Source organism: Gorilla gorilla, chromosome 2, assembly GCF_029281585.2.
Source record: "Gorilla gorilla gorilla isolate KB3781 chromosome 2, NHGRI_mGorGor1-v2.1_pri, whole genome shotgun sequence".
Classification (NCBI taxonomy): Eukaryota; Metazoa; Chordata; class Mammalia; order Primates; family Hominidae; genus Gorilla; species Gorilla gorilla.
In genome coordinates, this window is record NC_086017.1 from 209069084 (window position 1) to 209084796 (window position 15713).

Below are 15713 nucleotides of genomic sequence, written 5' to 3' on the forward strand. Positions count from 1 at the left end.
ACCCACTCACCTATCTACACAACAACTCTGCAAAGTACAGATGGTTATCCCCATCACAGACAAAAAGAAATCGAGGTTTGCAATGCTCGCTGGCAGCAGCCCTAGTGTTAGTGTTAGTGACCCTCCCCACCCCGCCCAAAAAAGAAACTAAGGCTCAGAGAAAGTAGATAACTTGGCAGCATTATGCAACCAGGAAGTTGCAGAGCGGGATCAAAGTTAGGTGCATCTGGCTCCAAAACTTCTTTCTAACTGACCTCACCCAGAACACAGTTGCCAGCAAGGCCTGCTTCTGTCCCATCCCTCTGGCTGCAGGGTCTCTGAGGTCTCTTTCACCTCTAACAGGGCATCACCTGTGGGCTCTCTTTCTCAGGGACCACCTAGGTAAATCCACACAGGCGAGGAGAGGACCAGCAGGCACTAAAGCCAGACACACAGCTCTGTCACTAACCCTCAGTGACCAAGGCCCCACTGTCACTAAGCGCATAGCAGCGGGGAGGGGTTTGCCAGCTGCAAGGCCGGAGGAGGCCAGGAAGGGGAGGGAATTGGAGGGCCTCGGGGCGAGGGCAGGAGAAGCGCAGACCCTCCAGATGTGCCGTTTCTTTCTCTGCTGCAGTAACCCGAGAACCTATCTATCTCTTTTTAATGTTCTGCTGTTTCCTTTTGTCGTACACTTAACCGCACAGAAAATAAGCCCTAGGGCTGAAAACTCCAGTTTGTCGTGGTGCTGGCAGTGGTGTGCGCTCCTCCACATCTGGGTGCAGCCTAAGCCTCTTGTCCGGTTCTGCCCTCAGCCTCCACACCACGTGCCCAGTCCCACATATCCAGAGCCCCCTGCCTGGTTATTCTCCAAGCAGTCCCAGCACCGCCTGCTTGGCAGCCTCAGGTTGTTGGCCTCTGGGTTTCCAGGGGCCCTTATATTTTATTATTCCTTTGACAAAGTCATGGGACTCCCTAAGTAAGGAGAGACCCCTGCCCACTCACACCTCTCACATCAGCTGTCCATGAGGGGCTCCAAGGCTGTGCGGGGAAGAAGACAGACTGTGTTAGATTGAAAATGAGTATTTTTATTTACATGTGATGGAATCGAGGCTCTCACTTCCCGGCCCAAGTCATGCCCACGGTTACCCTGGGTCACCCTGGGCTAGACAGTGAGCTCTGGGAGGGCAGTGGGCTGCCTGCTGTCGGACGCCCGTGCCTAGACAGGGCCTGGCACAACGAAGAGATTCAAGTAATAAAGGGGCAGAGGGAGAGGTAGCAGCTGCTGTCCGGCACAGGACTGCCCCTCAGAATGTGACACTAATACGGCACCGGGACCATTGGCAGCTCCTCCGCCCTTCCCATCACAGCCCCGGAAGTCTCACTGTACCTCCATTGGAACGAGAGCCCATCAGTCCCGCCAGCCTGCAGGGAAGAGTCTGATGCCCCTCGTGACGTCACCGAGCTCTCCCCACTCCCTAGTGGCCTGCTGCTGTTGACCCTGCTTCCTGAAGGTGCCCCGAGTCTCCATAAGGCACAGGCTTCTCTCCCCGCGCCATGCTCCCTCTGTTTCTTACGGCAGGCAGGTCCCACACCACTTTGTCCACCTCTGGTCGGACATTATGAGCCAAAACCTTTGTCCAGAACACAATGTAGATAGGAGAAAGAGAGGTTGCAGCAGAGTAAATGACCCAGTCACAGAACACGTGGCCAGATGGCCCCGCAGAGCACTCACCGGCTGAGGGTGGCCGGAGGGTGGTGGCCGGTACAGCAGTGTACCCAGTGCAGTCCACCACGCCCGCTCTTGTCGTCTGGCAGCAGAGTTGAGCGGCACTTCCAGGCCCCGGGAACCACGGGCACTTCCTCCTGAAACTGGGGTGGCTACAGCTGAAGCTGAGAAGAGCAACCAGCCTGCTGCTATTTCTGCAGGAGCCCAGTGTGGTTACTCAGTGCGCTGTAATTAAACTCATCTCTAATTTGATAAGTGGGAGTAGCCTTACATTTTAGAGAGTAATTAAGTCTCACCAAAGGAGAAGCACATGGTGCTTCTGGGACCCAGCATCTCCTGAGGTTGGTCCCCGTTCGCTCTCCCTGTCTCTACACATCTCCACAGATGCTGAGGCCGCCAGGGTGGGCCTCAGCCACAGCCCTGGGAATGCTTCACGCCCCTGCTCTCTCCACCCTCAGGCCTTCCATCGACGTCCAGGCCCCTGGGAGATAGCGCAGACACTGCAGACACACGTGCGACGAGACAGGGAAGCCTGGGCCTCCCTTTCCAGGCTGCTCCGCGAAACTGCGGACTAGGAGGAAGCTGGCTGTCCTGCTCCCCCGCCTGCCTGCCGCTCCTTCGCCACGTGCAAGGCGAGGTTCTGACTGCGCTGAGTCCAGCCCAGCTCTGGGCCCCAGTGTGGAGACTGAGGCAGCCTGAGGGTAAAGGAAGGGGCTGCGGGTATAGAAGTCAGATGGGGCTGGGTGCAGTGGCTCACGCCTGTAATCCCAGCACTCTGAGAGGTCGAGGCAGGTGGATCACCTGAGGTCAGGGGTTCGAGACCAGCTTGGCCAACATAGCGAAACCCCATCTCTACTAAAAAAAAAAAAAAAAAAAAATTAGCCAGGCATGGTGGCGCACACCTGTGATCCCAGCTACTCGGGAGGCTGAGGCAGGAGAATCGCTTGAACCTGGGAGGCAGAGGTTGCAGTGAGCTGAGATCACACCACTGCGCTCCAGCCTGGGTGACAGATTGAGACTCTCTCGCAAAAAAAAGAGAAGCCAGATAGCCGAGGTCTGGATCTTGTGAGGTCTGGATCTTGCAGGGTCTGGATCTTGCGGGGTCTGGATCTTGGCTCTCTCGTTTCCTGGCTCTGTGATTTTGGGCAAATGACTTCACCTCCCTGAGGCTCAGTTTCCTTATTTGTAAAATGCAGACAATGGTACCGCCTAATATATAATCTGTTTATGCGGATCAGATGAGAGATTTGCCACGAACTCACTTGAGTAGTTGGGAGGGGCAGGTGCATGTGAGGAGTGTCAGCATCTCACCAAAGCTAGTAAACCTGTCTCAGAGCGCTTGGCAGCTTGAGGGGAACTCTAAAGACCATTCAGCCTGGTGTGTGTCATCAAGAATGAGGGATTGGATAACCACAGCTGAAACCTGTTCAGACAGCGAGGAGATGGAAATCTTGTCAAATGGGAGACCTGAGCTCTTAAACCTGACTTGGCCACTTCCAAATATCTGGAAGTCTATTTCAGAAGAGTTAAATTATTCTGTGCAGGTCTGGGTCATAACCAGGTGCCAAAAACATTAAGTGAGGTGGTAGATTTCAGCTCAGTCTTTGGATAAATGTTTCTGAACCAAGGAAATTGCCTCTTAGGAAGTAACGCACCCCCTGTCACTGGAGGGCTTCAAGCCCTGGCTAGCAGGCTCCTCATCCGGGAGCCTGGGAGTCAGGCACAATGATGGCTGAGTCCCCTTTCCTCCCCTGGGGTTGTGGGGGTCCTGGCAGCCTGTCCCAGCCCTCGTCCCTTGCTCAACAGCTGCCCACCCCGTGCCTCCGAATGCGCCACTCACAAGTCACCCTTCCTTAGTGCCCGCACACACCAGAGAGGCCTCATATACTGTAGGGTTGTTTCATCTCCCCCAGAGCACCAGAGCCCCTCAGCCCTCTTGCTCTGTCTCTTTGAGCAGAAATCATCACTAACTTCTCAAGCACGGCACTCACATAACCCTCAAGCCCTTTGAGGGCAGCTCCAGAATCCAGCTCTGCCTGCTTGGTCTTTGAATTCCTAGAGCCTGCTCTTGGGACTGGCCTTGACAGAGCTGACTTCCCGCTGGAAGGATACTGGGGGCTCCTCCAGCACATTCTCTCGCAGGGGGCAGCACTTAGAGCCCAAAACGGGAAGGGAAGGAGGGTCTGGCTCGAGTGGCAGGACCCCGTGGTTGCTGCTGTGCGTAGGCTGAGAGTCTCCTCGCTGTTACGTAACTGAGGGCTTCTTCCCTCCCTATTTTAGATCCTGCTGCCATCTGCCCTGATTTTCCGCATCACCAGCTCTGGGCTGGAGGTTAGATCTGGCTTGACACCCAGCTCTACCCCTCACTTGGTGACAGACTTGGGAAAGCCTGTTTCTGCAAAATAAGATAACCCCACCCTGCCTATCCTGCCTGGGTTGCTGTGAGAATCAGGTGAGAGGCAGCTGTGGTGGCTGGGTAGCAGGACCTGCACTGGGCGCCTGTGCCTGGTTGCTGTCTGGCCAACCCAGCCTGGGGCTGCCTGAGCCAGGGGAGCCTCTGCTTGCTCATGTCGGCTCCTATATCAACACAGTTTGCACAGGTTTGCAGAGCCAGGCCCTGTTCGAAATACAGGCAGTGAACAGACCTCACAAATGGGGAGTCTTTGTCAGACCCCCTGCCATGGGTGGCAAGGGTGCAGACCTAGCAGCTTGTGACAGGCGGGGCCAGGCTGGCTGTCACCTGCTCACACAGCCTCTTGGCCCCGGTGGAATGCTAAGCACAGCAGGTGCTCTGTAACAAGGCACTGTCAGGCGCATCTTGCAAAAAGCCCTTGCCCAGCCTCCAACCATCAGGGGAGGGGTTTGTGCTGGCTGGAGTCACCAGACCATAGGTTCACACAGGCAAAGGCCTCCTTCCTACTTACTCTGACAAGAAGGAGCGGCTGTCTGCCAGCAGACAAGCAGTGAGGGTCTAGGTGCCTGGTGACCCCAACTGGCTTTGCTTCCAGGGCTGTTGCTAGCCACAGTGTTATGTGATAGTGAAGAGTGCCACTCAGGAGACTTTTGTTCTGGCCCTGGTCCTGCCCTGGATTTACTGTGACACTGAGTGAGTCACTTTCCTTCTTTGGGCCTCAGTTATGTCATCTATAAAATGGGAATATACACCTGTTTTGTCCTCTCACCCTTTTTTTTGTTTTGTTGTTGTTGTTTTGTTTTTTGAGACAGAGCCTCACTCTGTTGCCCAGGCTGGAGTGCAGTGGCATGATCTTGGCTCACTACAACCTCCACCTCTGGGTTCAGTCGATTCTCCCTGCCTCACCCTCCCGAGTAGCTGGGGTTACAGGCGCCCACCACCACGACTGGCTAATTTTTGTACTTTTAGTAGAGACAGGGTTTCACCATGTTGGCCAGGCTGGTCTTGAACTCCTGACCTCAGGCGATCCGACCGCCTGGGCCTCCCAAAATGCTGGGATTACAGGTGTGAGCCACCACGCCCGGCCACGCACTCTGGTAAAGATGAAAACTACGTCCTGCGCCCCGGTAGGTTCTAAGCTGCCGGAAAGCGAATGGTGAATATGAGGTTTGAGTTAGCACTGGAGTTATTTGGAGGGACGGTAGCCTCGGCTTTTCAATCACTGGAAATGATTAAAAGCCAGAGCAACCTACATAGGCCGGCCCAGCAGTTCTAGCTTACTCAGAAGATCCCAGTAGACGCACATGCAGCTTCTCCGACGTTCGGGTCTGCTGATCGGGACCCAGAGTATGTGGCCCCCCCTTCCTCTAGTTCCCAGGCAGGGACGCACACGTGCAACTCCAAGGCTCCATCTATTTTCCTTTAATAAACTTCAGCACGAAAACAAATTCGCCCAACATGTAAAAATGCAATTCCGAAAGGATCCTGCTAGAACAAGGTCCACGGTACAAAAGCATCCTATGGTTATGTAACTGCAGTGGCCACCAAGCGTCCCCCTCTGCGCTCTGGAGGGTTTTATGTAAATGCAGTGGCCACCAAACGTCCCCCCTCTGGGCTCTGGAGGGTTTCAGCCCTGCCTGCCTCCCCTCCCTCCTCCTAGGGGAGCTGGGACAGGGGATCCCTGTTTGAAGACAGCGGGGACAAAGGCCCAAGAGGCAAGCTGAATTTGCCCATTGTGAGACCCTTCTTCCTTGGCACTGCCTGAACCCCACAGCCCACTCCAGCTGCCCGGGTTCTTCTGCCTTCTCCTGGCACCAGACTCCAGGTTCGGGCCAGCTGCTAGGAGAGCGAGAACACTGTTTCTAAAGGGTGTTGCTTGCTTCTTTGTTCCCAGTTTCCGAAGTGAGAATCCCGAACGCCGTGAGAAACCTCAGGCTCGGGCGGCAGCTCGGGAGTCTGGGGCCTTGGAGGCCGGCGGCGGCTGCGGAGGAGGCGCGCGCCCTCTAGCCGCAGGCCCAGCCCGCCCAGGGAGAGGCGGAAACGTTGAGTCTGATTTGTAAGGCTGGCACTTGGGACCCTGCCCCGGGCCGAAAGCCCCCTGGAGGACAGTGGTGTTTGGTTTTCGTCCCAACATACAGGCCCTGGGCAGTTGCAGGGATGGCAGCTTTCAAACTCAAACCCAAGAAGTGATCATGCAGACCCTGCCTCAAGTGGCATCACTTCTTAATTGAAAATAGGCCGAGGCCAGGCGGGAATGAAGGCCACGCTGAAGCCCTGCAGAACAGGGGTGTGTGTGTGTGTGTGTGTGTGTGTGCGCGCGCGCATGTGTGTGAGCACCACGTGAGGCAAGCAGGGACCCCAAATCCACTGCTAGGGGAGAAGATGCCACAGTGCCCTGCCATGGCACCACTGCTCGTGCCAAGCCTGCCCCATTGACACTGGCCCCACCCAAGGCAAAACCAAGCAGACCCAAACCAGTAACAACTTATCCTCTTAGCCAGAGAGCACCTCCACACAAGTCTATCCTGAGTCCTAAAAGAGGATAGAAAAATCTCAAGTAAAAATCTCATGCCTGGAATCCCAGCACTTTGGGAGGCCAAGGCAGGCGGATCACTTGAAGTCGGGAGTTCGAGACCAGCCTAGCCAACATGGTGAAACCCCATCTCTACTAAAAATACAAAAATTAGCCCGGTATGGTGGTGGGTGCCTATAACCCCAGCTACTTGGAAGGCTGAGGCAGGAGAACCGCTTGAACCAGGGAGGCGGAGGTTGCAGTGAGCCGAGATGGTGCCACTGCACTCCAGCCTAGGGGACTGAGCAAGACTGTGTCTGGAAAAAAAAAAATCTCCAGAAACATTCCCACCCCCTCCATACAGCCAGCTCTGAGTCACTGGCTGCTGGCTGGCCAGTCACACAGCACCATGGACATGCAGAGGTACCAGTGGGCACTTGGTATGTGCTGCTCAGATGAGGACACAGAGTTAGTCAGAAGATTCTTGGGCAAATGGATCCAAAACAGTCCTGGAATGCAAATGTGAAGTATTTCCACAGCCGTGGCGGGAACACATGACTGGCACTATTTATAAGCGGTAAAAGGGTTATTTCATGCATCCTCTTTAAGCTGCAAATGCTTCATGTACAAAAGAAAAAAACCTGTCCTTTTCATTCATGAGACTGGCTTAAGGATCAAATGAGATAATTTTTAAAAACTGATAATTTGACTTGAAGACATAAAGGAGTTTTGATTCTATTCTACAATAAATCTGTTTTTAATATAAAGATGTTTTCTTAACATCTCTGTATGAAATTATCTCCAGAGAGATAGATTCACCATGTTTGCCCTGAGATTTAGAGGCCCCTGCCTGCCACTCCACAGCCTGTTTGTGAAGGCCCAAGTCACTCACTATGCAAAGAAGTCATTCCCTCTAGTTCGTGTTAAAACCAGTTATGGGTCTTCCTGGCATGGTGGATAATCCACACGTGGATAATCAAGAGTTGACTATATGGGTTCCTCCCTCCCCTCCCCTTCCACCAGGGATCCCTGACAGAGGCCACAGCGAGACTCTTCAGCGGATGTAGATCATGTCGGAGATGGCTCCAGGCAAGTGGGTCATGATCTGCATTCGCAGCCACCAGTAGTAGTCCATGGGGTGGTAGCGGGTGTAGGGGGTGGTGGCGGTCAGGGCGTGTGTGACAGCATCGATGACAGGGGACGTGTCTGTGGAGCCACTGCTGCAGTAGGTCTCCATCTTGGCGATCTTTTCATCAAAGTACTTCTTGCCGTAGTCCTTGCGCACGACCTCAGGCAGCTCGTCCCACATCTTCTTGGCGATGGCCTGAATGCTCTCAGGGCTGTAAAGGCTGGTGGCAGCGATGAAGTTGCCGGGCTCCACCACACTGACCTTCACGCCCAGGGGGTACATCTCATAGCGCAGGCAGTCCGAGAAAGCCTCTACCCCGAACTTGGTGATGCAGTACGGGGAGCGGGCCGGGTTGGCCATGCGGCCCAGCATGCTGCTGATATTGACGACGCGGCCTACAGAGGGAGACAGAGATACCTGCTAAGGCGGCACTGCCCTATGACACAGAGGGCAGAAGTCTGGCATGTCTCTGGAGGCTTGGCTGGAACCACGTCTGAGCCACCCAGGAGCCTTCTCATTTAATAGGCAAGGCCAGCTCAGGCCCATGCATCAGCATCGGCACCCCTGGTCTTCCCTGGGAACCTGGCTGTGCCAGGCAGGACAGGGGAGGACAAGTGAGTGAGAAGCAGCAGGGCACAGTGTAATGGGCAACGCGCAACTGACTCAAAAACCAGATCAAGCCCGATGCGGTGATAATTTGGGGTGAAAACACGAGGGGAGAAGTGGGAGGCGAGACAGCTGTCTGTGTGGATCTGAGCTTTCACTATAGGCAAGGTCTGGTGCTGGTTAGGGAGAAATACAGCCTAAAAGCTTCCCCTTCCCCTTATGGAGCTTAAAGTCCAGCTCCAGTAGTACGACGTGCAGATAAGTAGCACACTAGGGCCAAGTGTCTAGCCACTGACAGCAGCCCTGGCGATGGGGGCTGGAGTGCAGACGAGGAAGTACCTGGGGCTGCAGCTGGGAGGGAGCCCCGAGACAGCCCTGAAAGAGGACAGGACCCGTGCTGTTAGGCCCAACTCCCCAACTCCATTCCACCCTGGTAAGGTGGAGCCTGGGTGGAGCCCAGGACCACCTGGCAAACAGAGCAGCAGGCAGGGGCAGGGGCAGGATTTCTGAACCTGACTTCAGGGCTAGGACATGAGGAGAGAGTCCTGGGCACTGGGAGAGTGTGGTGACCCCCCTCCTCCTCCCCCTCCAAAGGCCACAGGCCCAGCCTGGGGGCATCAGGGGCCTCCCACAGCTCCTCCTGGCCCTGGGAACAGAGGGGTTCGAAGTGGATTGCATTTGGACCGGCCGGGGAAGCCCAGGCGGATCTGGGACCAGTTTTCCTGGGAGGGAACTCAGCCCATCCAGGTGTGTCCCGGGGAGGGAACTCAGCCCATCCAGGTGTGTCCCGGGGAGGGAACTCAGCCCATCCAGGTGTGTCCCCGGGAGGGAACTCAGCCCATCCAGGTGTGTCCCCGGGAGGGAACTCAGCCCATCCAGGTGTGTCCCAGGGAGGGAACTCAGCCCATCCAAGTGTGTCCCCGGGAGGGAACTCAGCCCATCCATGTGTGTCCCGGGGAGGGAACTCAGCCCATCCAGGTGTGTCCCCGGGAGGGAACTCAGCCCATCCTGGGGGAGGCACCTTTCAGAAAGCTCTAAATTTGAAGTCACTGAAGGGTTGGGGTTTTCGTCTAAAATCCTACAGCTGCAGTCTGTGTTCATGCTTGTTGTTGCTAGGACTTCACCATAGATGTATGGATCTTACCCTTTTTGCCACAATTGTTTGCTACGCCAGAGAAAAAAATCCAAGTCAATGACTTCTAAAGTGGTTTGCTCACATTTGGCCACCCACATGGTTTGGGTGTTTTGTTGGTTTTCCAAATTTCTAATCTTGATTTTTACTATTGTTCCCTAATACCACAATGATCTCATTTTTTAAACTACGATATAAATAACCCATAGAATGAATATGCCAGATTTTACTAACCACACCTGATTGATACAAAGATGTGTACACACAGCTTTGTGCAAAGGGTGATTCTCTCTATCGATTAGGTGTCCAGAGTGGATGGCTGCTCAAATCTTTAAGCTTTTGCTGCATGGACCACTGACCTCTTACCTGCTCTGCTTCCTCCTCCCCTACCCGGCCACAGCCCCTCTGCCCACCATCACCCCAGGCCCAGCATAGCCCCTGGGATTCACGAGCTCACCCCTGCTGAGTTGTGGACATTGGAGCTGCTGGGACTGGTATTTCCATTCTGAGCAAAGATGAACATGTGGGGCAGGTTCAGGGGCGGGAGGGAGCTCCCTTTCCCACTCACCTTTGGCCCTTCGGATGAGGGGGAGAAAGGATTTCGTCATCCGCACTGTGCCCCAAAGGTTCACTTCTGCCACCTGCTTGTAGGTCTCCAGGCTGGTGAACTCCACCTCCCCGAATGTTGAGATGCCGGCATTGTTAACGAGGCCCCACATCCCTGGACAGGAGAGGGATAGATGTGCATTTACCACATGGGCTTGGCCCAGACATTGCCCATCAGCCTGCAGGCCAGCCTCCTCTCTGCTTCTTTCCTGTGACTTCCCAGCCTCTCGCCCAGTGCTCTCAAGAAACTTTCTAGAGTCACTCAGGAACGACAGGAGGTAAAGAGGCCTAAAGTGCTGACTGCAGCCCTCCCTTGCGTCTAGAATGTCCAGTCCTCAAGTCACATCTGCCTGGCTCGAGTCTCTGGGCCCATCATGACCCAGCCTGCCATGTCCCCCAGTCTTCAGTCTCACCTCACCTCAAATTCCCACTTCCACTCCACTCCACCCCATCCTATCCCCACACCCTGAGTTTGAGTTTCACACCCCGTTCCTGTTTACTCATCTCTGCCCTTGAGCTTTCGCTCACGTCTTCTCTTCTCTTGCCAGAAGCCAGGGAAATCACACGGGAGGTGGGCACGAGGAGGCAGCTGTGTTGTGCAGGGACCTCTCTGGGTTCAGTTTGTTGGGGTGCAAAGGCTGGATGGGTCAGAGCCTCAGGACAGAGCTGGGCCCTGCCTCTTTGTTGTGGAAACCCTCAGTGTTCAGTCTCCCGGGCCGATAGCCCCGTGCTCCTTCCCAAGGCACAGCCTCAGAGCAGAGCTCCCATCCTTGGGCCCTCCCCTGTCTGTGGGAACTCGGCGCTGCTTCATTTTCCAAGTTAATCATGGAAATGAGTTTGTGTAAATGACAGAGTAATTGGTCTCTAGCTGCTTTCCTTCCGTGTTACCCAAATTAAAGCTTCGTTCACTGCCCTCTGGTGCCTTCTTCAATTATGGAGAATTAAGGGCATTTATTAGGGAAAGGAAATTGCTGGTTAACACAGTGTCCATGAAGAGCTCACTCCCACTCTCCACCAAAGCCTTGCGGGTGTCTCCCTGCTCTAGGTCTCACCTGTGACCTCGCTCAGATGCTAATGACAGGATCAGCGTCATCCACGACCCCACAGCTCCCACTGTCTCCCTGCAGACGCACCCTGAGTCTTCACCTTCTTCTCTTCCCAGGAGGAGCAGCAGGCCGCTCCCCACCCGTCATGGCTGACGCTTCCACGTCATCTTCGAGACCATAGCCACTGATCCTTCTCTCTCTTTTACACAATTTCAGCTTTTCCACTGCCCATGACTCCATCCCTTCAGTTCTATACACATTAGGAGCTCAACAAATGTGTGTTAGAGGAATGAGTGTCCACAAATACCTCATTTCCATATCCCAAAGATCCTTCTGTAACTGTGCTACCTGCTCTCCCTCCCTCCACGCCAGGCTTCCAAGAACACACTTTATCCTGTAATACAAAGATTAGCCGGGTGTGGTGGCGGGCACCTGTAGTCCCAGCTACTCGGGAGGCTGAGGCAGGAAAATCTCTTGGACCCAGGAGGCAGAGGTTGCAATGAGCCGGATCATGCCACTGCACTCCAGCCTGGGTGACAGAGCGCGCGCGCGCACACACACACACACGCACACACGCACACACACACGCGCGCGCGCGCTCTATCCTCTCCATCTCCCTTCCATACCACACTGGGTCCCAGCCCTCAGCTGTTCTGACCATGCACTCTCCAGGGTCTTCAGGGTGGTACACCAAGGACCTCACCCCCAGTCTTCACTCTCCTCAGGCTCGCTACGATATGAGTACTGCCAGTACTCCTTGAGGCTCACCTCTCCCTCAGCATTAGTGATACCCAGGCATCTCCTGCATCTTCCCTGACACCTTTCTTTCACCTGCCCCCAGATACAAGTGGCCCCCAATGTCCTGGCCTAATCCTGCTCCTCTCAAAGTACACTTAACTCTTAGGTGTCCTCATCTTCTTCATGTTTGTGAATTTTCCAGCCGTTTTGTGTTTGATTCATAACGGACAATATCCCATGACTTAAAATGCATACAGCCCTTTTTCTACCTAAAAATAAAACAATGACATTTGACGCTACTATCCAAAAAAGTTTAATGAAACATGACCTGTGAAAGTGCACAGCCCCTGGATTATAGCTTTAATGAGTGTTGAGAGTGGTGGACCTAGTTGCCATCTGGAATCCTCAGCCAATGTTCTGAATAAACTCACGGAGGCATGCCCGCTGGTTGGGCGACAGCAATTTTCCTGTAACATCCCCAAGATCGCCTCCGCACCAATGGCCCCCCAGTTCTCCTTGGGAGTCACGGCTCTCTCTCCTCATCCTATCTCCTGTCTCGCTTCCACCTGAATGTCCCACAGGTCCCTGACTCACCCTAACCACAACCAACACGTCAAGTTTCCAAGCTGCCCAAGCCTGCTCCTCCTCTTTGTTAATGATTTTACTTTCGTCTGTGACTCCTCCAGCCCCTCCACCCCTCCCCCACCTACTGAGTCACCCAGTGCTGCTAACATTACAGCTCAAGACCAACATGACAGCTGGCAGGCCCCTAATGAAGCCCTTTACATTCATTAACTTCCCTGATCCTCACACCCACCCTAGAAAATAGATCCTAAATTGTCTCATATCCGGTTGAGGCAACTGAAGCTCAGAGAGGTTAAGCACCTTGGTCAATGTCACCCAGCTAACAGGCAGGGAGGGTGGGATTTGGACCCAGATCTCTGAGGACAAAGTCCCCACGCCCCAGGCTGTTGCTGGTTTCCTCTGCTGGGTCGGTTCTTCCTTCCTGTTTCCACTAGCATTCCCTTGGGTCCTTGCTGCCTGTCTCCTGGGCTGCTGGAGAAGCCTCCTCCTCGGTCTCTTTGTCTCACTCACTCCTCCACCTCCGTCTTCACCCCACCCCTCAGACAGACCCATCAGTCACTTCCTGCTCTATGGTCTCCATCCCCCCTCAGGCCGACCCCCCCATCAGTCACTTCCTGCTCTATGGTCTCCATTCCCCCTCAGGTCGACCCCCCATCAGTCACTTCCTGCTCTATGGTCTCCATCCCCCCCTTAGGCCGACCCCATCAGTCACTTCCTGCTCTATGGTCTCCATCCCCCCTCAGGCCGACCCCCCCATTAGTCATTTCCTGCTCTATGGTCTCCATCCCCCCTCAGGCCGACCCCCCCATCAGTCATTTCCTGCTCTATGGTCTCCATCCCCCCTCAGGCCGACCCCCACATCAGTCATTTCCTGCTCTATGGTCTCCACGCCCCCCTCAGGCCGACCCCATCAGTCACTTCCTGCTGTATGTCTCCATCCCCTCCTCAGGCCAACCCCCCCACTCCATCAGTCATTTCCTGCTCTATGGTCTCCATCCCCTCCTCAGGCCGACCCCCTCCCCATCAGTCACTTCCTGCTCTATGGTCTCCATTCCCCCTCAGGCCACCCCCCACCCATCAGTCATTTCCTGCTCTATGGTCTCCATCCCCTCCTCAGGCTGAACTCCCACATCAGTCACTTCCTGCTCTATGGTCTCCATCCCCTCCTCAGGCTGAACTCCCACATCAGTCACTTCCTGCTCTATGGTCTCCATCCCCCCTCAGGCCAACCCCCCCATCAGTCACTTCCTGCTCTATGGTCTCCATCCCCCCTCAGGCCGACCCCCACATCAGTCATTTCCTGCTTCTATGGTCTCCACGCCCCCCTCAGGCCGACCCCATCAGTCACTTCCTGCTTTATGGTCTCCATCCCCCCCTCAGTCACTTCCTGCTCTATGGTCTCCATCCCCCCCATCAGGCTGACCACCCCCATCAGTCACTTCCTGCTCTATGGTCTCCATCCCCCCCATCAGGCTGACCCCCCCCCCCATCAGTCACTTCCTGCTCTATGGTCTCCATCCCCCGCTCAGGCACCCCCCCATCAGTCACTTCCTGCTCTGTGGTCTCCATCCCACAGCATGGTAGGCCAGGTCTTTCCCAAGTTTCTCCCTTACTCCCCCACATATGTTCTGCTGCCCGTCAGCCTGTGAGCAGCTTGTGTTGAAATTCTTCCCATGCTCTTGTAGTGGTCTGATCCAGGCATGAGTGCTGGACGGCTCAGAGCACTCTCCCACTTCACAGATGGGCAAGCTGAGACCCACACAGGGGGCAGGTGCAAGCCCAAGATCACATTTCTAATAAGAAGTTAAGCCCAGGTCAGGCGTGGTGGCTCAGGCCTATAATCCCAGCACTTTGGGAGTCCAAGGCAGGTGGATCAACTGAGGTCAGGAGTTTGAGACCAGCCTGGCCAACCTTGTGAAACCCCTTCTTTACTAAAAAAAAAAAAAAAAATTAGCTGGGCATGGTGGCAGGCGCCTGTAATCCCAGCTCCTCGGGAGGCTGAGACAGGAGAATCACTTGAACCCGGGATGTGGAGGTTTCAGTGAGCCGAGATCGCACCATTGCACTCCAGCCTGGGCGGCAGAGTAAGACTCCGTTTCAAAAAAATTAATTAATTAATTAAATGTTGACTGACTGACTGGTAAGTGATGTGCCAAGATCAGGCCATGCCCACGGCCTGCTCTCGGGCCCACTGGCTCGGTGTCCCCTGGGGTGGGGACAGGGAGGGCTGGTCCCAGGCTCCAGATGTCCCGTCCCTCAGCGTCCTGCGGGGGTCGGGGCCGGTGGCAGATGGCTCCGCGGCTCTCATCAGACAATCTCCTTCATCTCGCCCCCGTGGCTGGCTCCCCGGGCTTTGGCAGCAACTGTTCCACAGAGCCAGGCTGCAGGGCGTCAGACTCGCCATCCAAATGTGCCCCCACGGTGGAGAAGGGGAAGGGGACCCTTCTGACATGTCCTGCGTGGGGTGTGGGTCGGAACGCTCTGGGAGGGCGCCCCCTGGAGTTCACAGCCGGCATTGCCTGAGGGGAAACGGCCAAGGCAAGGCCAGGACACGGCGGAGTGCAGAGGAGAAGCAGGGAGAGGGAGGAGAGGGAGACGGGAAGAAAGAGAGAGCAGGAGGTGGGGGACACGCCACTGCATATCTGACAGATGTATTGTTTTTTTCAGACCTAAAAGTCTTCAAATCCTTTTCCAAAAAAAAAAAATGCAGTATTGGTTAAGTAAGTTGATGGTGAGTGGTTTACCCAGCCCTCCGGAATGCCCAGCGTGGAAAAAGCAGCAGGGAAAGGTCTGCGCATCGGGCTGGTGCTGGGGTTGGAGCCCAGATCCCCGGGCAGGGGGTGAGTGCCTCCCCTCTGTGTGGGCCGGGGCCCACCCTGCCTTGTAGGTTAGGCTGCCTGGCCAGTCCAGTACAGAGAATGGAAGTGATTCTGCCCCAGAGGCAGGGGGGCAGGGGACGAGGACCGCCAGCCTGAGCAAGCCGGCCTGGTGCGTTCTCTGCTTGGGTCTCCGGTGATGATGCCTTTCCACGGGCATTTTAGATCACCACAAAACCCACGCTATAATCAAGTGGCTTTATGGTGCTGATGCAGCTGTTTTCCTGCCCAGTAGTTTATGAAGGAAAATATAGCAGCTGCCCAGGGAAGGTGGGAGGGAGGAGAATTTACCGCCAGGGAAGGGCGAAGCAGGCTGCAGGTTCTGAGCCGGTAATCATCCCAGCGGGACCCATCCTGCCTTTTCT

At 55.1% G+C, this 15713-nt stretch overlaps 1 protein-coding gene across 6 annotated transcripts in view; it reads right to left on the minus strand.

The window, feature by feature from the left end:
* Nucleotides 1–5525: 5525 nt before the first annotated feature.
* BDH1 (3-hydroxybutyrate dehydrogenase 1) overlaps nucleotides 5526–15713 on the minus strand; it is a 60786-nt gene continuing 50598 nt past the window's right edge. For all 6 annotated transcript variants that reach the window (XM_019024341.4, XM_063704537.1, XM_019024342.4 and 3 more), the window contains 2 exons: nucleotides 10066–10218; nucleotides 5526–8154 (listed from right to left, as the gene is read on the minus strand). In XM_019024341.4, coding sequence (XP_018879886.2) covers nucleotides 7685–8154; nucleotides 10066–10218 — 623 coding nt within the window. In that variant the 3' untranslated portion in view covers nucleotides 5526–7684. The remainder of the gene's footprint in view (nucleotides 8155–10065; nucleotides 10219–15713) is intronic.